This window comes from Crinia signifera, chromosome 6 (genome assembly GCF_055691185.1).
Source record: "Crinia signifera chromosome 6, ASM5569118v1, whole genome shotgun sequence".
NCBI lineage: Eukaryota > Metazoa > Chordata > Amphibia > Anura > Myobatrachidae > Crinia > Crinia signifera.
In genome coordinates this window covers 224,223,900-224,250,011 of record NC_139222.1, presented here as the reverse complement: position 1 = coordinate 224,250,011, position 26,112 = coordinate 224,223,900, and the positions used below count along the sequence as shown (strand labels likewise).

At 42.5% G+C, this 26,112-nt stretch overlaps 1 protein-coding gene across 4 annotated transcripts in view; it reads left to right on the top strand.

Annotated features, from left to right (window-relative positions):
• The window catches only part of LOC146009024 (solute carrier family 22 member 15-like), a 297,660-nt gene that overhangs the window by 53,683 nt on the left and 217,865 nt on the right, over positions 1-26,112 (top strand). For all 4 annotated transcript variants that reach the window (XM_083148995.1, XM_083148996.1, XM_083148997.1 and 1 more), the window contains exon 8: positions 9,667-9,752. In XM_083148995.1, coding sequence (XP_083005121.1) covers positions 9,667-9,752 — 86 coding nt within the window. The remainder of the gene's footprint in view (positions 1-9,666; positions 9,753-26,112) is intronic.

Sequence of the window (26,112 nt, the reverse complement as noted above, 5' to 3'; positions counted from 1 at the left end):
TTTCAAACAATTTCAACCTGCTGGCTATAACAGAAACATGGCTCTCACAATCAGACACAGCCTCCCCTGCAGCCCTGTCACACGGTGCTCTCCACTTCACACACACACCCAGGCCTGGTGACAGCAGAGGAGGTGGGGTTTGAATATTACTATCCCAATCCTTCACATACAAAGTTATACCACAGGTTCCATCACTCACATTCACATCATTTGAAGTACATTCCATCAGAACTTACACTCCTTTCTCGCTGCGTGTTGCAGCTATCTATCGCCCACCTGGGCAGCCAACACGATTTCTGGAAGATTTTTCTGCCTGGCTCCCTCACTTCCTTTCTGCTGACATCTCAACCATCATCATGGGTGACTTCAACATTGCTATTGATAGCCCAAAATCTGCTGCTCATGCCTCCAAACTACTCTCTCTAACCTCCTCTCTCGGCCTCTCCCAATGGACTGACTCCTCTACTCATCGGGATGGCCACTGTCTTGATCTGATATTCACTAAGCTGTGCTCAGTGTCGGAATTCACCAATTCTCCTTTCCCTCTCTCAGATCACAACCTTATCACCTGCATGCTGTCCTCTAGTACTTCTAACTCAAAAACACAGAAATCCTTTAATCCACCTCAAGCCCGCAGAAATATTAATGATATTAATTTTCAAGTACTCTCCTCCTCACTGCAACAACAACTTGCTCCTATTTCTGCATTCACTACTCCTGAGATGGCGGTATCACACCTAAACCTAACCCTCAAAACAGCCCTGGATGAAGTGGCTCCAGTTACCCACCACACTCCACGTAGGCCTAGACGCCAACCGTGGCACTCTAAATTAACGAGACACCTACAAAATATCTCACGCAAAGCTGAGCGTAAATGGCGTAAATCTCACAGTCCAATGGATTTCTTTACATATAAAAATATCTACCAGTACTATAGTTATGCCCTGGAAACTGCCAAACAAAAATATTTCCAAACTCTCATTTCTGCTCAAGCTTCTAACCCAAAACGACTTTTTAATACATTTAAATCCCTTCTCAACCCTCCCTCACCCAAGCCACCAACCACTATCCATGCACAAGATCTTGCTTCCTACTTCAGGGATAAGATTGACAAGATCAGAGATGAATTGGTATGCTCCAACTCGGTTGGTGATATGCTCAATTCCATACCTGAGCCCTCTAAAGCATTTGCTTCATTTGATCCCACAAATGAAGATGAAGTATCTGCACTTTTCTCTGCCTCCCACTCTACTACCTCTCCTCTTGACCCTATACCCTCGCAAATAAGTAAATCTCTGTCTCCTGTGCTCATTCCAATCTTAACTAAAATCTGTAACCTCTCTTTCTCTACTGGTGTCTTTCCTTCATTGTTCAAACAAGCAGTTATTACTCCGATTCTGAAAAAACAGAATTCTGATCCAAGCTCTCTCTCAAACTACCGTCCCATTTCTCAACTTCCATGCACCTCCAAACTACTTGAAAGACTTGCTTATACTCGCCTCACACACTTTCTTAACTCGCACAACTTAATGGACCCGCATCAGTCAGGCTTTCGTGCCCAACACTCCACAGAGACAGCACTGACTAAAGTTGTGAATGATCTGGTCACTGCTAAGTCTAAAGGCCACTACTCACTACTAATTCTTCTAGATCTCTCTGCTGCTTTTGACACTGTTGACCACACACTTCTCATACAAACACTACAATCCATAGGTCTTAAAGACACAGCCCTCTCTTGGTTCTCATCCTACCTCTCTAACCGCTCCTTTAGTGTTCGTTTCTCTGATTCTACCTCCTCTTCGCTACCTCTTTCAGTTGGAGTACCTCAGGGTTCAGTTTTAGGTCCCTTGCTTTTCTCAATCTATACCTCATCTCTTGGCAAACTAATCAGCTCCTTTGGATTTCAGTATCATCTGTATGCGGATGATACTCAGCTCTACCTATCCTCCCCGGACCTGTCCCCATCTGTATTGAGCCGTGTCTCTGAATGCCTTTCTGCTGTTTCATCCTGGATGTCATCTCGGCACCTCAAACTTAATATCTCAAAAACAGAATTAATTATATTTCCGCCAATAAATAGTAGTTACCAACCTGATATCTCTATCGCTGTTGAGAAGATGACAATCACTCCTACCTCTCAAGCTCGCTGCCTAGGTGTTATCCTTGACTCAGAACTTTCCTTTGTACCCCACATTCAATCTGTCTCAAAATCATGCCACATGCACCTAAAAAACATATTTAAAATTCGCCCTTACCTTACACAAGACACTGCAAAAACTCTAATCCATGCTCTCATCATCTCACGCATTGATTATTGCAATAGTCTCCTTATTGGCCTTCCCCAATACAGACTCTCACCACTACAGTCCATAATGAATGCAGCTGCAAGGCTAATCTTCCTAGCCAGACGTTCATCGTCTGCAAAGCTACTCTGTCAGTCACTTCATTGGTTACCTGTATTCTACCGTATTCAATACAAAATTCTTTTACTTACACACAAAGCCATAAACCAAACTACACCAACATACATATCCTCTCTTATCTCAAAATATCATCCAACACGACCTCTACGCTCCTCCCAAGATCTGCGTCTCTCATCCACACTCATTACCCGCTCCCATTCCCGACTGCAGGACTTTCTTCGGGCTGCACCCACTCTGTGGAATGCCCTCCCAAGCACAATAAGACTCTCCTCCAGTCTCCAAACCTATAAGCGTTCCCTGAAGACTCATCTCTTCAGGCAAGCTTATCAAATTCCAGAACCAGTCATAGAACCTTGCGTTCTGGTGGAATCGATGCAATAAAGAATACAGTATCTATCCTTATGTATCAATGCCTATTTCCCTATAGATTGTAAGCTTGCGAGCAGGGCCCTCCTACATTTTGACTGTCTGTAAATACCCTGTTTTGTTTCACTGTCTGCTATTGTAAAGCGCAACGGAATATGCTGCGCTATATAAGAAACTGTTAATAAATAAATAAATAAATGTGGATGATATACTTATAGCAGGTCATGAAGATCACATCATAAGTGTGAGAGATCAACTAAAACAGAAATTCAAGTTGGAAGACTTAGGTCCAGCCAATCATTTGTTGGGAATGAGAATTGTTCAAGACTTGCAAAAGGGAACAGTCACAGTCGATCAACAAATGTACATCGAGGCAACAATCTTGAAGTATGGGATGGCAGACTCCAAGTCAGTAAATACACCAATTGACAAAAGCATCAAGATTACAAAAGGTATGTCACCAACCACACAAGAAGAAGTAGAGGAAATGCAAGATGTTCCTTACAAGAACGTGGTTGGAAGTCTTATGTATGCAAGTATTGGAACCCGCCCAGACATCACTCATGCAGTCAGTCGGGTGAGCCAGTTTGCAATAAATCCTGGAAGGCAACACTGGATCGCAGTGAAGAGGATTCTGAGATACCTAAAATGTACAAGTTCCTTGAAATTAAAGTTCGCCAAGACAAGCAATTCAAATTTGAAAGTCTTCTGCGATGCCGACTGGGGAGCAGATGAAGATGATCGTCGTTCCCACACCGGTTACCTGTTCACACTGGCCGGGGCAGCAGTTAGTTGGGCGAGTAGAAAACAACCAACCGTTGCTCTCTCAACAACTGAGGCCGAATACATGGCTCTTACAGAGACATCAAAGGAAGCACTCTGGATTAAAGAGACTTTGTGTGAGTTAGGTCTACTTTATGAAGAAGAGACTATCAGCATCGCATGTGATAACAGGGGAGCAATAGATCTTTCCTGTACTACCAAGCACCATGGAAGGTCGAAACACATCGCGATTAGACACCACTTCATCAGAGAACTAGTGGAGAACAAGTCCATCGATGTTGAATACATTGCAAGTGAACAGAATGTCGCTGACATGCTTACAAAAGGACTGTCGACAAACTTGCTTATTAAGTTCGTGAAGGACTGTGGACTTGTTCAAGTTCAAAATGTTGATTTGAAGTTTTTGATGTTCTGAATGTCTTTTCTCTCTAACCATATTTTCGGTTACAGGTATAACAAAAGGACAAAGTATTGTATTAAGTTCTTTTATGTAGCCGAAGACAGCCTTGAGCGAGGGGGAGTGTTAGAATGCAGCGCCCAGCGTCTGTCTCCATACACTGTTTAGTGTGCAGCCTACAGACTGCCTTGTCCCCTTGCAGCCACTGTAGCTAGACGTCACCCTGAGTGACAGCTCGCATAGCGAATAGCAGGGCAGAGACCCCTGACCCTGCTGGCAGCGTTTCCTTTCCTGTAGGGAAGTGATAGTGCGTGATCGTGTGCCTCAGAGAGAGCGTGTGACATCCTCCATGCCTGTTTGCAGCTCCACGTGCACCGGAGCGCGTAAGACAAAAGCCCCGCTGTACTCCCGTTAGAAGCGTGACCTTTATACAGGGAGATTCATCATCATTGGCAACAGCGTTGACTGGGAGAGATACCGCAGCGTAAACCAGTTAATTGCCATTAACTCTGCACAAGCTAAACGCTACAGATAAGTAACACCCGTAACTGTCATTCCTTGCATCAGTTGTATTGCACCTGAAGTTAACTACCGAAGTACTGTTGTATTCTACAAGCTTGTCACTTGAATAAACCTCAAGTTGGTTATATCTTCTAAGTGTGTCGTCTAACAACCACACAGCATGTATTTATAGACACTCTGCCAATAAGAAAACCTGCTCTATATTCAGAAGCACAAAATAAATAATCGTTGTTATATCAGAGGTGAAGTGCACCACCAAATCAAGAATCAGAATAGTCCCTAGTGACGGTCAGGGCAGGCAGATAACAAGCAATGTAATCTCAGCAACAGCTCACTTAGGACCAGATGTACTTAGCTTCAAAGAGTGATAAAATGGAGAGTGATAAACTGCCTGTGTTTGAAAAATGACAGCAGCTGGTTGTCTGGTAGTTTATCACCTCTCCACTTAATCACTTTTGTACATCTGGCCCTTAGAAACTTTACTGAACTTCAAAACCATTGCTCTAGAGCAGTGGTTCCCAACCCTGCTCCTCACACATCATGTTTTCCAGGTCACTCTACAGGTGCACTCATTATTCACTGACACATTTTGAAAGATCCACAGGTGGAGCTAATTATTTCAGTTGTGATTCTATGTGGAGACCTGGAAAACCAGTTGGGAACCACTGCCCTAGACCGATAGAATGATCGCTAACATGACAAGTCATGCTGACAATATATATAGTTTTATTAATAGTGGATTGCACTTTATTTTCACTTATCACGTTTTCGCATTATTGTTAATATTTTGCTCATTTTAAAACCTCATGTCCAACCTTTCACCTTCCCTTGGCCACATTAGAAGTTGAAAATTTGGTTTGGGCCCCACATAAAATAAAATAACAGTAACGATACCTGATCATCCAAAAAAACATAGAAAACATAGTTAACGTATTAAACTTACTTGGAAATGAAGTTAGTGAGATGTTTGACATTTGTTTCTCAGCCACCAATGCATCCAGATTTGCTTCGATGGAACTTGTTGCAATTCTCAGCGAGTGCTCAAGGTGCTCATCAGATATTTTGGTTCTAGTTTTATTCTTTGTGTGCTTCATCCTTGAAAATAGCTGCTCACAAATGTAGGTGCTTCCAAATAGCGATGACATGAATAAGGCATGGTTGTGAAGTGCAGGATATTTTTCTATATATTCTTTGTGAATTGCTGCACTCATCCCCTGTGTCAACAGCTGTGGTGAGTGATCACTACAGGGGGCATTATGAATATAAGTGGCATTACTAGGGGGCATTATATTCATAATGCAGCCTGGTAATGCCACTTATATTCATAATGCCCCCTGGTAATGCCACTTATATTCATAATGCCCCCTGGTAATGCCACTTATATTCATAATGCCCCCTGGTAATGCCACTTATGAATATGATCACTCACCACAGCTGTTGACACAGGGGATGAGTGCAGCAATTCACAAAGACACTGATGGTAGTGAGGGTATGAGAAGGCACCGCTGGCCTGGCTGCCTGCTCCTGCCGCCGCCACCCATCAGATCATCATCCAGCCATGCGTGCTGCTGGGATGGATCACGTGGGGGAAGCGCCGGCTCAGACGTCCTTCGGACCGCGGGAGCAGCTGATTGCACCTGCGCATTCGCACCAGCGCTCCCGCGGCCATTTTAGGTTTGGAAGAACTCGATGCTGGCCACGGACATCTTTCCTTTGGGCACAGTGCCGCGGCCAGCACGGAGACGCTGCTGTGGGCGGACCAGGTAGTTGCCCTAAATATATTATACTTAGAATTTCTTAAAATGCACTGGGCCGCATTACTACCCGACCTGGGCCGCATGCGGCCCGCAGGCTGGACAAGCCTGTGTTAGACCTTTTTGCTGTTTTACTTGGGATTCTTTATCAATGCAATAATACCATCAAGAAACATATATTGTCAAAAATTGAATAAGAGTGTCCCTTGTAGGAATACTTTTTCTTTGTTTTCTCACATTGTTAACTTGATAGATGTAAGAAAAACATAGACTAAGCAGTACTGCTGTGCCACATGGTAACTGTAACATATATATCAGCGGTTCCAAACCGGAGGTACACTTACCCCTGGGGGTACACGGCAGCCCACCTTGTAATGGCGGTGCAACGCTCCCCGCATTTTCCACGTTAGCCTGCATGGGTATACGCAGCGGCCTGTCCTGTAATGGCTGCAGAAGTTAGGCGGGTTGCCTTGGTGCTGAAGATGCAGCCAGGTTGGAGGTGGAGATGGCATCCTGGCTCAACACACACACACACACACACACACACAGAGATACATGGGGGAAAGGCACTCTTCTTACTAATTACAGTGGGGTGGCCAGTCTGTACATATATATATATATATATATATATATATATATATATATATATATATATATTTATATATATTTCCTCATGAAATATGGGCAATCCAAAGATCTTCCACTCTGAATCAGGGACCAGCACTCCCAGTATGGAGATTTAGTTCTTGAATTGATCATCGCATTTAAGCCTGCAGCCCCCTTCACGGGACCCCACTTTTCTGCAGGTCCTAACACTATTGCTCAAAATGATTACAATATACAGATGGAGCTGGCTCCATCTGTTCCTGGCGCCCGCCAGATCCCTTTCACTGGGACGCGCATGCATCTCACGCGCACGCGCGTCCCAGTATCACGGCGGCTGGGCAGCATTTCCCTGCCCGTCTCTGCTTCAGGGAGATGCTGCCCAGTTCGGGTGGGGGTCGGGGCAGCGAGGGGGACCAGCGGCGACCGGTGACAGGCTCCGTTGCCATGGGGTGCGCAAGCGTCTCGTGCACGCACACCCCTGGTGATAGCTGACCGCTGACGGTGGCTGGAGATAGAATCTCCAGCCCCTGCAAAGATGTAGCCTGCTACATCTGTACATAGCTAACACATTTATGTTTGATTCCATAGCTTATGTTAACCACTTCCCTAGACGATTAGTGACAGGTGTGTTGGTAACTGCTCACCTTTAAAAGCATAGTCTGCTGTGAGCTTTAGACCAGATAGCATGCATGGAATCAAACAATAATGAGAAAGCTATGTATATTGTAATCATTTTGAGCATGGGTCCTCAAACTGCGGCCCTCCAGATGTTGTGAAACTACAAATCCCAGCATGCCTTGACACAGTTTTAACACTCCCTATAGCAAAACTGTGGCAAGGCATGCTGGGATTTGTAGTTTCTCAACATCTGGAGGGCCGCAGTTTGAGGACCCATGATTTTGAGCGATAGTGTTAGGACGTGCAGAAAAGTGGGGTCCCGTGAAGGGGGCTGCAGGCTTAAATGCATTGATCAATTCATGAACTAAATCTCCACTATTTATTAATATCAGTTAATTTAGTGAGTGCAGAGCCCCCTACAATTTCTGTTTAAACAATGTGGTCACAAGCCATAGAGCACCCCAAAACTAGCAAAGGTGAGTGTCACCTATAGAAACAGCAGAAACATTGTGGCTCTGGTACAACCCTGACAGGATGGGTGGGGGAGATTTGACACAAGGGGTTACTGAAAATTGAAAAGCCTAATCAAGGGGTACGGGAAAAACGGTTGTGAACCATTGATGTAGATAATGATATTTGTTTAACGATAAATTGGAAGCAGATGGCTGGTGTGTTCAAAATTTTTTTTTTTTTTTACATTTTTTTTGGGCTAAAATAGTACATGAAGGGAATTTGAGCAGCACCGCTGCTAATAGGAGATACCCCCCCCCCCCCCCCCTAAATCACACACATGTATGATTCTGTGAATTGGTTGCTTTCCTTTTTCTATATAACCATTAAAAATTGTCATTTCCTTTTTAGTCATTTTTTTTAATTCACAAAAATACCATATAAACTATAACACCCTTCACTGTCCCATATTACAGCAATCTGTCCATATTACCTGCTAAATTCCATACTCCTTTGTGCAGTCTAATCCCAAAATCCCGGGATTGGAAACTCTAATCGCTGGCTGCACTCCCACAGGCGTCTGCTGCTCGCCCCACTGCTCTCTGCCAGCCTGCTCAGTGCGGCACCCCCGCACTGCCTGCCGCTCGCCCCACTGCTGTCTGCCTGCCCGCTCAGTGCTGCACCCCCACACCGCCTGCCGCTTGCCCACTACCGTCCACCTGCCCACTCAGTGGCTGCACCCCCGCACCAGCTGCACCGCCTGCCGGACAGGTCAACCATGTAATTATTTGTGCACGGCGGTGGGTTGAGGGGTTGTGGGCGGTTTTTTAAATTAGGGATGCCAATCTCGGGACCTCGGAAATCCCGGGATTGAATATTTTTCAATCCCAGGCTTGAAAAAAATGCCCTGGGATTGGCATCCCAAATTGCAACTTGCCAGCAGTTCTTTCCTTATTACTGTTTCTTTCCCCAGTGTAAGAGTAATGAAGTACTGTAATTGGTCATTCCTATCCTCAATAAACATACTTAATCACCAATAAATCATATTCTAAAATCTACACACTTTATTATTGGGAAAACAGTAGAAAATGCTCAGCCTTCAGTCATAATCAAAGTATGCTTAATTTACCATATGGTATCACAACAAGCTTATTAAAGGATAAGCTGCTCTCCTTGGTTGGACTTATATAAAATAAACCCATAATAAAGTACGATAGCCATCCCTACATATTCTGGCCCTTATTCTGGTTCACTCGCAAATGCAAATTCCTTCTCAAATGGACAAAACTATGTGCACTTCATGTGGGGCAAATGTAGATTTGGGTTGGGGTTTTACTTCAAAGTGAGATCTATATTGCAGTGTAAAAATAAAGCAGCCAGTATTTACCCTGCACAGAAACAAAATAACTCACCCAAATCTAATTCTCTCTGCACATGTTACATCTGCCCCACCTGCAGTGTACATGGTTTTGTCCATTTGAGAAGGAATTTGCCGTTGTGAGTGAACCAGAATAACCTCCTATTTGCCTTTATCATTGCAGCACGTAACCTGCTGACCTTTTAAAAACTGACTTGGGGTTATGTGGTATCTTCCTTTCTTACAATTGTTTTCTCCTATGAAGCTTTATAGCTGTGTGATAAAAAATGTAGGTTATGGGAGTTGCAACTCATTTTAAATAAAATGTGATTAATGAACCCATACATAAATGTATATTATCTTACTTAATGTGTTCTTTTTTTTTTTTAGGTGTGGAAGAGGAAAATCAACAGCCGGTTTTCTAATGTTTGCTGGACTTGCTTGTATTTTCACAATGTTTTTACCAGACAATACCGGTAAGTAAACATGGAGAGACAAAACTTTTTTTCTCTTTGTATGCAGTGAATTTAAATGTAACAGAACTCATGTAATGCTGCTGTGATACCTGGCAGATTTGTATAATCAGTGGCGGTTATAGGAGCGGGCAAGCAGGGCTATTGCTCTGAGCACTGCAGCTTGGGGGAGGTAGCACGTCACCCTGCTGCCAGCCCGCTCTTGCCTACCGCTGTAATTACAAACTGCCTGCAGACACTGTTCCCAGTCTCCCCAAAACCAGTGCGTGCACGACATTGTTGTGCATGACACACACGCACACACACTCACACTCTGTGGACAGATCAAGCAGGTGCAAGGAGGAGGGACCTGCCTTCCTTCTCATGGTAAGAATTAGACACTGATTGCCCGATTACACACTCCCCCTCTACCCCATTGAATTTCATTTATGGCCATGACCACACACACAATTCGGCCACGGTTGGGGAGACGCTAAAGGAAACTTTTGGTCATCACTCTGGAAGGTCTAGAACCCTGCCCTGTCTAATGTATAATGTACAGTACATGGCCTAAGGTTTTTAAGGAAAAGCCAGTTGTTCTTGTTCAGACCTTATGATGTTTCTCCGTGAAATTTATGTTTCTTAATTTTGTTTTTCTGTTTTTTTTTTTCCCTGTTTTTCTGATAATTTTTCAAACATAGCATATATGGTTGTAAGTCTTAGGAGGAGAGTTACTAAAATATGCTTTTGCAAAACTGCAGTTTTTCATTCGATTTCATGCACAACTTGTAAATATGGCACCTCTTCAAATTGCCATGTCTGAGACTGTAGTCCTGGTTCTTAGGTGGGAAAGGTGTGTATATATATACCATTCCATGTGGTAAGTAGTGCTTTCCCTAACTGTGTCCACTGGTACTTATTAGTAAAGCTGCGTACACAGTAGACGATATTGTATACGATATGGACGGCCAATCGTAACAACGATGCCTTTTGCTGCATTACAGTATAGCATTATCCCTACAGTATAGCATATCAACTGCACCTAAATGACCCCCTCAGTGCATGGTTCCACTTGTAGAACAGCAGGTGACTGCATGCCCATGGCTGGAATTGATTACTTGTACTTGTAGGACCATTTTTTGTAATACAAATATTTCCTCTGTAAGAAAAAAAAAGATACTGAAATAATTGTAAATAAATATATAACGAATCTTCTGATAGCATTGTAAGTAAATATTGTCCATTAGTAATTTATTATTGTGTGATTTTATTATTAATATCACGAGTACTCCTCAAAATATTTTCATACTATCAGTACTGTATTTACGTACTATATGGGATCATTATTATCTAAGTATTCCCTATGGGCACAGTAACTTTTTACTTCTTCCAGAGCCCATGCTTATATCACAAAATTGTGGCTCTAAAAGTGCATGCTGGCACTTGTAGTGCTACTTGTGCCAGCAAGCAGTAACCGTAATTGACTTTTAATGTATATTTGCAATTGTAATGCCTTCCCATAGAGTTCAATAACGTTGGCTCACTAGACTATTGAACAGATTAATTTTTCTACACTTATTACCAGATACTGATTTAATAAAAGATCACTCTATTTGTTTGACTATGAGGTACGTTCTAGAACAAGCAATGAACGTTCCATAAACATTATGCAGAAATCACGCAACTTATTAAATAGGCCCCTGATGATCAGCATTGTGTGACTTCTGCTACTGAACATCGATTTATCAATAAACCCTCACCAAAGTGTTACTGTATTTCCAGTTTAGATGCTTTTTAGTTCTGTAAAATTCTGCAACATTAAAATATCTTAATATTCATGTAATGACTGATGGTAAAGCTGTGATATTGAGATGAATAACCTTGGGTAGCTACTTTAAATCATTTTTAATTTAATTTAGAGTAAATTAAAGAGGAATTTTCGGTAAAGATAAAGCATGTTCCTGAAAGAGGACCAGACTTCCTTTATATGCTTAACCACAAGCTGGAACTTTGTGCAGATTTTATTTACATCACAGAATCCATCTCATTTCTATTACTGAAATAAAAATCTGTCTCAGAAATGATTTGGTTAGTAGGGGAAACAGGCTGGAGATTTTCTTAACAGGGGATACAAAGCTCTTAAGGCCACCATGCACTAGGGCAGCAGTTCTCAAACTGTGGGTCCTGACCCCAAAGTGGGTCCTGAACTTCTAAGTATGGGGTCGCGACTCCATGTTGCTGACCATGAGGCTGATGACTTTTGTAATCTCAGTCAGTGATTCAAGGAGACTGAAAAATATGTTGAATTGTCTGGTATTTTAGACTTTTCCCATCATTTTGTGCCTCCACAATGCTGCTATGTATGTGCTGTCTGCTGACTACACATGTGATGAGATGACGTTATGCAGTAACTCGCTGGGGTCCTGTCATTATTTCTATTGTCTGATGGGGACCCTGAGCAAATAGTTTGAGGACCCCTGCACTAGGGTGACTTCTCCGAGCAGAGAAGCCACCCGCAATCCCCCACTTGACACGCCCAGAACTTTCCCGGCCAGCAGGATCGCATTGGATATATCATGTGCAGTCCTTTTGTATACAATATATTGCATGTGATCCAACAGATTGCTTCTGCAGTTGGTGTGACCCGCAGGCTCCGGGGTGATGCTCTCCGAACCGCACACCTGCTGTCATTCACATGTGATTTGGATGCTTTTTATGTGATTGGTCACCGCAATCGCAGGAAAAGAGCCCAAATGCCATGTTAATCGCCTGGTGCAGGCATGTCCAAACTGTGGCCCTCCAGCTGTGGTGAGACTACACATCCCAGCATGCCTTGCCATAGTTTCAGCATTCCCTAATAGCAAAACTGTGGCAAAGCATGATGGGACTTGTAGTTTCACCACAGCTGGAGGGCCATAGTTTGGACATGCCTGGCCTAGTGTATTGGCCAGCTATAGGGTGCGCGTAGTGATGATGTCTCTGACACAGTGGAGCAATTTTTTGACACTGCACTTGCTCCAAAGCTGCGCTGTGCATACGCAGCAATTGCATTTGATAACTCATGCACAGAGGGTTTATTTTCATAGTGAGTGACAAGTAATCAGCAATTTGGGGGACATAGCAGTGGGTGGCTAGAAAATTGCCGGCCTTGGCACTGTTTTGTGGGCATTCCCTAGTCAACTGCAGACAATTAGTTTGTCACTGGAGAGGCACCAGTGTCTAAGGAGAGCTGCTCAGTATGAGGCATTATAGGGTTCCCAGAGGTCCTTTGTGCATCTTAAGTTCGTGACATTTCCGCTTACATAAGTGAGCTCTGGATGTTAGATGCCGCACGTGGGCACCTCTACAAGGCGGCAGCTAAGTAATTTCATATTTTTACAAGTAGACTTGTGACTCCTTAGGGTTCTCTTTTCCCATACAGTATAACCTAGTAATCTGTGGCCATATCACTTTTCTCTTCTCTGGTATAAAATGACTATCCATAGAGGAGTATTGCATACAGTCCATCATTCAGGATAATGGTAAATTGCCTTATGGCTGCCATATAAGCAAGCAGCATAAAAATATCAAATATATGTTTTATTTTATTATATAGTAAATGGTAATCCACAGTTAACTAGGATAATCCTTAAATGTAGCAATATCTTAACTTGGACTAATAGCAGACTTATAAATACACAACATAGTAATTAAATTATAGTATTTTGACCCCTCATTTTGCACAGACTAAAAAAATCATTCGATGGTGAGCGAATTGCATATGGATTTGCAGATCATAGCAAATAGCGATTCATTAGCAATTCTCTTGCAGATTTGCACAGGGCGGGTTTTCTTTCTGTCTGGGTCGTGGCTATCAACGCACATTTGCAGATGAGCGATCAACACTAAATCAGGCCCATTTTCTGCTTCTACCAGTCTTACTTACCCTGCAGCACTGCACCTTACCTCCTTTTTGCTCCCTCTACTACTGCTTTTCCTGCAGCACTGCACCATTCATTTCTCTGCTCCCTATACTGCTGCACCTTAACTCCTCTCTGCTCTCTCTGATCCTGCTTACCCAGCAGCACTGCACCTTATTTCCTCTCTGCTCTCTCCAGTCCTGCTTTCCCTGCAGCACTGTATCTTACCTCTTCTGTGCTCTCTCTACTACTGCTTTCCCTGTAGCACTGCACCTTAACTTTCTCTGCTTCATATAATGCTGCTTACTTACCCTGCAACACTGCACCTTACCTCCTCTGCTGTCTCTAATCCTGCTACCCCTGCCGAACTGCACTTTTCCTGCTCTCTGTTCCCACTACTACTACTGCACCATATCTCCTCCCTCTAGTACTGCACATTGACCCCTCTTCAGCCCTTGGTCCTTCACACCCAACTTTGCTTTCTGGATTGACAAATTTTCAATCTCGGATTCCGGGATTCTTGCAAGAATAATTATCAGGTTCTTGTTCACATGCCCATTACCTGGGCAAAGGGCACCATTTATCTGTAACATGCATGAATGAATGAATAATGCATTTTACTTCAGACCTTTTAAACTAAAAACAGAATAAGGGCCCTATTTATCATTAAATATTTGTTGCCTAGTCATCCAAAAATACCAGTTTTGACACAAATAGCATCATATCATCTGTGAAGAGGCTTAGTGTACCTTCTTTGATCCCTACATGAATACCTGTAAAAGTGGGTGTAGTCTGTACTTTAATCGCTAGTGGTTCTAAAGCGAGGGCCAATAGGAGGGGATAGAGCAGGCATCCTGACTGGTGCCTCTAAGTATTTGGAATGGAGGGGACAGGTAGTTATTAGTTAGTATCTGGGAGGAGGCATTGGCATATAGGTTATGAATGTCATGGCCTTATGCCTCTGGGACCCCAAACACCAGCAGCTTAGTAAAGAGATGGTCCCAGGTGACCAATGACAATATTGCATGAGGGTCTGAGGTCCTTGAAAGCTGCAGTTACGGCAAAACAGATAATAATTTGCTTACGTTACATTTGCTTACGTTAAGTACCGAAGGCCTGCCCCATATAAAACCGGTTTGGTCTTTCTCTATGATAGAAGGTAGTAAGTCTATCTGCTAAAGTTTTTGTGTAAATCTTATAATCAGTGTTGAGGAGTGAAATTGAACGATATGAGGAGCGGATCTGACATTAGTGTAGTAAGTTAAGTGAGGACCAGAAATCATGTTTGTTTGATCCCTAAGGGGAGAGAAATATAGGGTGGAGTAACATGGTTGTATCACTGGCATGACTCTGGAGACAGGCTGCCACCACGACTGCTAGGAATAAAGTAATATAGAATGATAAACCTTAAACAACCGGGGAGTAGGAGTCTGTTACCGGGAATGGTAGGCGGGTGCATTGAGGTCTTAACGGCTCTCTAGACCGTTAATTGTCTAAGTGTAGTTGTGGATAACAGTTCAGCCAGCAGCTTGTTTAGGTATCCAGAGAGGGGCAATTATGTGTGAAGAAGGGAGGGTGGGGATAAATAGGAGTCAGATGTGGTATTGGAGAAACATCGGTTGTAAGCAATAATAGATCCAGTTATTAGCAAGAGACGTCTGAGCCTGCTGGAGAAAAGGTGGATTGAGCTAAATCAACCAGGTAATTTTCTGCATCTTGGATTGTGCTGAAATCCTTGAAAGAGGTTCCAGTGAAGAGGAGCAGCTGCACCAGAAAGAGACGGGCAAACATAGTATGATTTTTCACTAGGCGAGAGCAGAGTGGGGAGAATTCCTTTCTAGCTCTTGCTGCCATTTCATTGTAGGTTTCTATTCTGCCGAAATGCTGACCATATGGCTTCTTTGTGTAAAAAATTCAGGCATAAATTGCTCTAGGTCTGCTGTTGTGGTCATCTCGGAGAGGGCCTAGCCTGTGGGCTCCTCCTATGATCATGCTGAGCATTCTTCCTGGACGTGAAGTAATTCAGGGAGTGTAGTAGTTAGGAAGGAGAGCAGGGTGGGACCCTTGAGAGAGTCTCAGGGATACCAAGTAGGTGTAAGTTGTTCCTTCGTGATCGATTTTCTAAATAGTTCATTTTATTTTGTAGTGTATCAGATGTGGATTTTAATGATTGTATATCTTGGAAGGCTTCTCCTAAACTAAGCTTGTTGGAGTTAACCCTTTTTTTATTAATCTACTTACAGTAATTTGGGATTGGATGTCTTGTACAGCTTGTTGCATTTTAGCTGTATGCGCATCCAGTATGGGGTTAACTGTGTCTTGAATAGTTCTGTCCAAGTCTGTGTAGGTCAGCTGGGGTCTGATGGGGGAGAGGGGAGTAGAGCTCTGGTTGTATAACGGCTGTGTGGGGTGTTTCAGTGTCACTCACATGTCCCTGGAGTGGCTCCTGCATGCTGGCGGTTGTGTTGGGCATTCCCCTCTGGTACTGCGAGGCCTGGCATTGCAGTTTCCCCGCTGGCTGGACAGCCAGGAGCTTGTCAATTTGTGACCCTGGACCTTCCCTGGCAATCTTCGGGTGTCTGCAGCGGGTGAGCGGCGTGCTGAGGTGAGCTGGCTGGGGCTGTAGCGGAGCTCAGCGCTATGCTGCCATCTCCATCAACGCCAAAACCGGAAGTACAGATAACTCCCTTTTTACCACTACTGTGTGTCCTGGCCATTTCAGCTGAGCCCCGGGTGTATAAAGATGGCTAACTACATCCAGTCATCCCCGTGAACCGTGGCCAAATACACAGTCTAGCAAGAATATTCTTGCCAGCACTGTCTATTTGGCCTGGCGATAGCAATGCTGCGGAGCTGTGCATTGCTATCGCCCACTGTGTACACTCTGGGCGATTCAGGCAAACCGTCTAAGCGATTTTGAAGATGTAGTCGAAATCTCTAAGAAGAATCGCTGTGTGTTCACCCCTTAATTGAAGCAGGAGGGGTTTGGGACAGTGGAAACCATTTGGGGGACTCTGGGTATGGAAAGATATCTTTGTACAATTCAAGCCTGCGGACCCTTGGATTGAGATTTTTTCAGTCTTAGATCCAACGCTTACTTAAAAATGGGGTGGGATTGGCTTCCCAAATTCTATGGTAATAGAATTGTTCTGCTTTGTATTGTGTTTACTGTGGCATAGGAGGTGATAAAAAGCATATTTTAACATTTATAGTGTATGACTAAGCATACGGGACTACTGTAACATGTTTATATGTTGCTTCTCCGTAGCTTACTGGGTAAAATAATCTTACCATTAAAGTACAGTATTGCAAAGACAGTAAAAATAAACCCCTCTTCTTACCACAAATCAAAACCTTTTGGGGTTTTGTTCCATGTTCATGCAAAAATTATACTGAAACCTTAGTACGACAATGTGCATGACCGCCTGTATTTTAAGAAACCTATTTCTTGATAGTCCAACTTTGTATTAACTTTGCCAATGAGAATCTATAGCCTTTCCCATTCAGAATAATAATACATTTAATAAAAGTATGCAGAGAAAGTGGAATCTTTCTCTTACTGAACAATTGCAGGAGACGTCTGGAGCACACTTCTAAATATTGTGCATTTACCATAAAACTCTCTAAACAGCCGTGTTTTTAACTTTGCCTGATATGGATGTGATTGAATGACCTTGGTATGTCCTTTAAAAGCTACTTCCATCCTCCAGTGGTCTACACTTAACATGTCGCTTACGGAATGCCTCAGTGAGTATCACTGCAGATGATAAAATGACATGGTATACCTTAAGTAAATGCCTTTTTCTTCCAGTTGAACAAAAATAGGAGAACTTGCCAGTCACCTAGAACTATGTGCTGGGGGGGGAAACAAATAATCATTATTTGATCTGCTGCAGTTCCTTGGCTTGGAAAGTGTGTAACATGCATTATATTTATTTATTTGTTACAGTTTCTTTATGCAGTGCTTGATGTTTATACAGTGTTTTAACGTTTTGAGTGCAAGTAAATTTGTTAGGTGTGAACATTTCCAAGCAGACATTTTTATTCATCATAATGACCTGTAATTTTACCTTATATAGGAAATATAATCTTTTTTACACAACAATTTTTATTTGAATTTATATTACAAATGTGAACAGCGCTGGCATTTTTAGCAGATATTTTGCACATCTATTGCAGAGATGTTGGCCCTCAAAGGGTTAAGGAGAAAATGTACACATCAGACTTATCTATTTAATGTTATCAGTAGGTTTTGACTACAGAAACTACAAATTAAGTGGTTAACCCGATCTGTTGACACTGAGGTTGATACAGATGGAGCCAGTTTCATTCATCCCAACAGCACGCTTTATCTTACCGTCTCAGCGCGCTATTCGCCGAGATGGGGGCTCGCGAGCATCTCACACGCACGTATGTACCATTCTCGGCAAACAGCATGCTGGAAGATTTTTTTCAAATTAACTTGATAGATGCTTTCTCTATGCTGATTTGACTGCTATAGGCAACTACACTACTGATCCATTTCTCCACTTTTTGCCGCTTCATGCATTAACCCCTTCCCGACATATGACGTACATTTACGTCATATGTCGGTTGCGGGGGAATCAAGCCAGCTCACGGAGTGAGCTGGCTTGAAAGAGAGCAGGTAATGGCTGTATATTACAGCCAGGCACCTGCTCTCACGGCCACGAACGGCGAGTTCGCCGATCGTGGCCGTTTAACCCTTTAAGCACCGCGGGCAAAGCGCCCGCAGTGCTTAAATAGCTGATCGGAGGGGGGGCGCCCCCCTCCGGCGCCGATCGCGGCCCCCCGCGGCGAGATCGGAGGGTGCCGATCGGTTGCCATGGTAGCCAGGGGTCTAATGTAGACCCCTGTGCTGGCCGTGTCAGCATTCCTATTACATCCTGCCTGAGGCAGGATGTAATAGAAAGTGCTGAAAATCACTATGTTCAGCCATAGAGCTCTATGGCTTAACCTAGTACAGGCGATCGCGCCCCCTAGTGGTCAAGTACACTAGGGGGCCTTGTAGTAAAAGTAAAAAAAAAAAAAAAAAAAAGTTTAAAAATAAAAAAAAAATAAAAAAATATTAAAAGTTCAAATCACCCCCCTTTCCCCATTTCACAAATAAAAATAAATAAAAAATAAAAAAATAAACATATTTGGTATCGCCGCGTTCCTAAAAGTCCGATCTATTAAAATATAACATTAGTTATCCCGCACGGTTAAAGGCGTAAACGGAAAATAATTCCCAACGCCAAAACTACGTTTTTTGGTCGCATCGCCTACCCAAAAAAAAATAACTAAAAGAGATCAGAAAGTCGCCCATATCCCATAATGGTATTAATTAAAAAGTACACTTCAGCCCGCAAAAATTGAGCCCTCACCCAGGTCCGTAGGTGGAAAAATAAAAAAGTTATAAGCCGCAGAACATGGCGACGCGACGCAAATTAGAAAAACCGTAAAAGTTGCTATTTTTTTTTTTTAGTGGTAAAACATAACGAAAACTATATAAGTTTGGTATCACCAGAATCGTAACGACCCATAGAATAAAGATAACCCATCATTTTAAACGAACTATGAACTCCAAAAAAAGCGTAACCAGCGCAAAATTGTGGAATGGCGTTTTTTTTTTTTTTTACCCCACATTGAATTATTTCCTGATTCCCCAGAATATTATACGGTATAGTAAATGGTACCATTACAAAGTACAACTTGTCCCGCAAAAAAAAGCCCTCATGTGTCTATATAGCCGGAAAATTAAAAAAGTTACGCTTATTTGAACGCAAGGAGGAAAAAAAAAAAATTAACAAAAAAGGCAATGTCGGGAAGGGGTTAACAACCCATATTAAATGCAGATGGGTAACTGCAGCTATTTCTTTTCTGCATGAGTTGTAGTGCAGTACAGTTTTATTAATATTTTGAATAGACAGGGATACAAAATGGAAACGCCGGTAAGGGACACATTTAGGGAAAGGTCGATATGGTTACTGGATACATTGATAAAGACTTTACTACAATTGGACAGAGTAAACAATCCAAAAAGAAATGTCAGAACCATAGGTACTTGTTTTCTAGCACGGCGCCCATCCTAAATTAAGGTATGCAATGGGATTGCATACAATTAAAATCGGTGGCGCCGTGCTAGGAAACAAGTACCACTCTGAGTGCATAGAGAGTTAGATTTGGGTGAGTTATTTTGTTTCTGGGCAGGGTAAATAATATCTGCTTTGTTTTTACACTGCAAATTAGATTTCAGTTTCACCCAAATCTAACTCTTTCTGCACATGTTACATTTGACCCGCCTGCAGTGCACATTATTTTGCCCATTTTTTAAAATAGATTTGTGTAATAAGAGCCCATCATCACCATAGCTATGCCATTAGAATTTGGAAGTACTCGGCCACAATTTATAGATCTAGCTGGGTGTCATATAGTCTTTGAATAACTCAACATAGCTGTTGATAGCTGCATGTGGTTGATTTATTTAGACATTGCTAAGAGTTTGAAATATTGGGGGTTATTCTGGTTTATTCGCAAATGCCACCATTGGTACCCGTGCGAATGCATTCTGATTGCGAAGCAACCAGAATAAGGGCCATAGTTTATGGTCCTCCATAGAAAAAGGAAGAAAATCTACCAAAGGTTCCTCCTCCCATGTGTGACTTTGGGGCATCAATTAACATGCAGATAGATTTATTATGGGTTTGTATCCAGTAGAGTACTTGTAAGAATAAAATTTCTGCGACGGGTATTGTTTGATAATAACAAAATGATTAGTTAGAGCTGAAACATGTCCTATCATTTTTAGAAGTGTGGTTAAGTGAGTTAATAACCATGAATAAATACTAGGTATAATGCAATCTACTGTATATATAATGGAATAGGAATTCCAAGGTAATCTAAAGCTTTTGCTTGCCAATTATGTGTAAGTGGTTGAAGTAGGTCTTAAGGTGTTTCGATGGTGAGAGCTCCTAATTTAGTCTACAAAAGTCTTTCAAGAGTTTTTGTAATGAGGTCTTGGGGCTTGTAACAAAGAAGGAATAAATCTGTAGACAGGCATACAGTAACTTGTGTGTATTTCCAGTCTGTGGAACACTCATTATTATTCTTTCTGCTATTGGTGCTATTGAGAGGACAGTAATAAAGGGGATAAGCCACAGCCCTTCCTACTGCATCCACATTAAATGTACCTGGTCACCTGCATCCACTATAATGGTGTGTACACGAGGGGCAAGCAGACGCTGCTGCTGTCACTTTGAAGGCAGGAGGGAGCAGCGTCACGGGGCAGGGGGGAGCAGCAGCAGCAGATGCTGTTGCTGTCACTTGGAAGGGAGGAAGGGCGGAGCAGCATCACAGGGCGGCGGGAAGGATCAGTGTCTGGAAGGGGGGAGCAGCAAGGGAATTCTTCTGCCGCTGTCCTCCCTGGCGCTGACCACCTGGTCAGCGCCGGGGGAAGCCGCTGGTCGCCCATTGGGGAGTACACACGGGAGTGCGCAGCTGGCGATTTATCAGCGACCATATTCCCAGCAATTTCAGCCAATATTGCCCCCGTGTGTACACACCTTAAGGAACTATTTTGTGCTTGAGGCCAATATTGATAAAATAATATATATTGTACACTATGAGCAACTGTTTCATGTACCTCATGCCTCAGCTGTTTACTTTATTGATATATATGATAAATGTTTCCACTTTTAAATGGCCTCCTCTCCTTTTGTATTTGTCTTGAAAACTATGTTTGTTGACATTTTTTATTATAAAAAATGAATGTGGAGAGGGAACAAAGAGGGAAATAAGGGAAATGGCTAAGTAGAAAACCATGTGATCATGAAAACTCAAAGTTATACAATAATTGGAAAGTGAGGGTGGGGCTGAACTATGAACATCTGACACTACTCACAAACCATGGGGAAATGGAGATGCTCCGGGCAAGGGTTCCTAGCAGTGGCCAATTTATGATATGTGGGTGCAATGAGAATGTGCCAAATTACTGTTGTGTTTGCTTAGAAATACAGTATGGATAGATTAAAGTAGGAGAGAAATAGATGCACTGTGGTGGATGTTAGTCTATTACGTATGAAATTACTGTATGTGGTGGACATTCTTTCAAAGAGGTGTTTTGAACCAGCTCAAAATATGTAGAGCATTGTACCCTCCTATCCACAATCCCGGCAGCATACAGGTGAGCGTTCTGGGTAGTTTTTGTGAAGTTGACTAAGGATTAGAAAAAGAGGATGTAGCCATCTAATATGGCTCCAGGTCTCAGGGTCAAAAGTCTCGCCCATGTCCATTTCCAAGGCTAGCTCATGAAGATGTTTATATGCTGATTTATATAGAAGGAGGACTACAGTATATAAGCCAGCAAAAAGACTCCAAGGCAGTACAGTATGTTAAGGGGTTCTCGGACAAAAGTTGCTAAATTGCTGACTAATCTGAAGGTACTGAAAGGCTTCTACCATAGAGATCTGGAATTCCTCTTGTATTTCTGCAAAGGAGATGACTCGGAGAGGGGCAATATCCAAAGTCCGCTAAAAATCCACAGGGGGAACTGACTAAGCAAAAACTTGCCAAAATGCATGGTTTGTCCCATATATGTAATAGTGCCAGAGTGTAGATTCAATTTATGAGTCGGTCTGTCCATCCTTCAGTATATTCTGAGAAAGAAGGGGACTGTGGGACTAGATGTAATTCTAAACATATGCTATGTGGGAAAATGTATAGCACAGTGGAAACAAAGACTGAATTTATTCAAGTGGTTTCTATAGAGATCCAAGATCTGGCCTCTTTGATTAGGGAATGTTGGTGCCCCATTTGCCATTTGGCTAAACCCCCCCCCCCCTTTATAATCAATATATATATATATATATATGAGAGTTATGACTTTAAAAATAAAATAGGTTATTTATAGCTTAATGGGATGCTGCATTTTATCAGGGACATTAATTGTTATATAAATATTCAGATTCTAGATTTTAGATGCTACAGAAGAAAGAAACTACAGTATGAATTCCCAGTGATCCAGATTTTTTTTTCTGAGCAGCTAATTTATTTGAAAATTATTGCTTTGCCCACTCAATATTTTAAGAAGCTGTAACTGATCTGTATCTGCATCTTTCCTTGGATTCTGACAGATTTTTTCTGGCGCTTATCTTGTTTGTTATTTAAAGTTGTGCTTGTACTTTCAGATTACATTAATTAAATAAGGTTTTGTTTTTTCACATAAAGTCCTGATCTATGTAATTGCCTTCGGAACCTTGTATCTCTCCTGCATACAATTACTTTTGTATGCAGTGTGACCTTATGAGACACGGGTTGAATTAGTCAATATAAAATGTTTCCAAGAAATCAATTAAATGTAAATGACATTTAGAGACTGTACATAAAACATATTTTATGTACGTAGCTAGTAATGTGTGCTATAGGAGTTCTTAAAATGGTGTTTGGCAAGCCTTTCCTATGTTGTTTACTAACACACTGTGAGTTCTCAGAACTACTAAAAATGTTATATATATATATATATATATATATATATATATATAGTTGTGCTCAGAAGTTTACATAACCTAGCAGAATTTGTGACTTTCTGGCCATTTGTCAGAGAATATGAATGATCACTCACAAACTTTTCTTTCAATCATGGTTAGTGGTTGGGTGAAGCCATTTATTGTCAAACAACTGTGTTTACTTTTTTTAAAATCATAATGACAACAGAAACTACCCAAATGACCCTCATCAAAAGTTAACATACCCTGGAGATTTTGGCCTGATAACATGCACACAAGTTGACACAAACGGGTTTGAATGGCTACTAAAGGTAACCATCCTCACCTGTGATCTGTTTGCTTGTAATCAGTGTGTGTTTTTAAAAGGTCAGTGAGTTTCTGGTCTCCTGAAAGACTGTTGCATCTTTCATCCAGTGCTGCACTGATGTGTCTGGATTCTGAGTTATGGGGAAAGCAAAAGGATCTGTTGGAAAAGGTAACTGAACTTGTATAAAACAGGAAAGGGATATAAAAAGATATCCAAGCAATTGAGAATGGTAATCAGCAGTGTTCAAACTCTAATTAAGAAGTGGAAAATGAGGGATTCTCTGGAAACCAAATCACTGTCAGGTAGACCAACAAAAATTTCAGAACATGCAGTCGCTAACGTTATTTTCTCAATTTAACAATATGTTTATGGTCTGCAGGGGTTCAGGTGATGTCACTGAATGATATTGTTAACAATATTTTTCAGTGTTTGCTCTTTAGTTCGTTTGCCTTGCAGCATTGCTGATACCGATGACAGTGGTTGGGCCGTTTACTACCGGCGGTAGGGGGCATCATTCGTTGTTTTGACCATACTCACTGGACGACACTTTTGAGGTTATTCTGGTTGACTTGCAAGACCCACTTGATTTTGCAGCCTTGCAAGTCCACCGGATGCCGCCCCTATGGCCAACCCCCCCCCCCCCTCCACACACGCCGCAAGGCTGAAAATGGATGTCATCCATTCTCAGCCTTGAGTGCAGGCGAGAAATAATTTGATCAGATCTACGGGCGCTCTGTGCGTGAAGACGGCAAGAAGCTGACGTCTGCTTCCTGCTCCCGCATCATCTGGGAATCACCATAGTAACACCCAGCGTTTTCCAGCAAGTAATTATCTGCCATGGCCGCTTGCACACATCGGCTGTAGATGTTCATAAATTACTATGTGCAAGCGCAGTCACTAAAAATCGGTCCCCCATGCGGCCCTGTTAGCCAGTTTTACCTTTTGAACTCCTTTGTAGAATTGCCAGTACTTTGTCCACAGTAAGACCTGGTTGCATCGGAGTTGGGGCTGACTAAATTCGCCCCTCCAAATGTGGTGATTTTATGTGAAGCCTTAGCATCCGCAGGTTCTGGTCATTCTTTGGGGCGGACCAACAGAGATAGTGTAAGACTTGCTGTGGCCGTCCTAAACAGCAGTCACAGTTGCTGGGTTCACACCAGAAACAATAACAGTATCACTGGCCAAACAGATATATTTGTAAAATATATAAATTTTTGTTTCTTGTTTTTGGGTGTCAATCTTCTGGTGTTCTTATGAATCCCTCCGCCCAAACTTTTGCTAACCAGATTCAGAGTCTGACCCAGATGGTTCAAGACCTATCTTGGCGGGTTATAAGTTAGGAGCGTTTTCGGTCCGTTGGGTTGGTGGTTCCAAAGATGAATCTTCCTGATCATTTTGCTTGTAACCGCAAAGATTTTTACAACTTTCGGGAGAGTTGCAAACTTTATTTTCGCCTCAGGCCTAGGTCTTCTGGTTCTGACTCACAGTGTGTAGGTCTGGTTATCTCTCTCCTGCAAGCAGATCCCCAGACCTGGTCGTTTGGCCTCAAGTCTGATCATGACCCAGACAGAGAGGCCTCCTCTGAAAGTCATTTGTGTGCCTTGAAGCAAGGTAACTGCCCAGTCGAGGCTTATTGTACTGAATTTCACGGCTGGTCAAATGACTGTGGTTGGATTTACCCAGCATTAAGAAGTCAGTTCTGGTTTGGGCTGGCAGATGATATCCAGTTCCTGGAACACGGGACAAACTAATGAAGCTGTCCATTTAGATTGACCGCCTCCTCTAAGAGCGAAGGATGGAAAGGGGGTCTGAGTTACGGCCCATGCCTTATGTCCTTGCTTCCGAGGCTGAGGAACCCATGCAATTGGGTGTGTTCCGATTCTCCTCTGAGGAGAGGGCTCGCCAGATTACATCTGGCCTGTGTCTTTACTGTAGTGGTAAGAGTCATGTCCTCCTCAACTGTCCCCACAAGCAGAGAAAAGCTCAGGCCAAGTGAACTGTGAGAGGGTTCACTTAGGCCTACAGCTGTTTTCTTTTCACAAATCTTTGTTAGTTCCGGCAAGTATTTATTTTGAGTAGAGTATTTTTGAGGCATTTATTGATAGTGGTGCAGCTTGGAATTTTCTGGACGTCCCCTTTGTGAATAAGCTGGGCATAACTCAGTGCGAACTTGAGAGGTGTATTATTATGTGGGGCTTGGATGGCAGTTCCGTACCTAATGGGTTCATTTCTCACTGGTCCTGCCAGGTTCAGTTGAAGGTGGGCTTATTTCATACGAAATCTATCTCTTTTTATTTGACCACGTGTCCCACTGTTCAATTAGTTCTAGGCCATCCATCCTTGTTTGGAAAACTGGAGAAATTGCCAGGTGGAGTTCCAATTTCATTGCCCATTGTGTCAAGCCTGTGTTACATTTGGCCGCAGTTGTGACGGTAGAAATTCTGCTCTGCTATGTTGATTTTGCTGACATTTTTTCTAAGAGGAAAGCTGACAGTCTTCCTCCCCATCGTCCTTATGATTGCGCAATTAAATTGGTTCCCGGTGCTCAATTATCTAAAAGCAGGCTTTATGCCCTTTCTGCTCCTGAAACTAAGGCCATAAATGAGTATGTGCAAGGGCTTTATTCGGCTTTCTAATTCACTGTTGAGTGCAAGTTTTTCTTTGTGGCCAAGTGA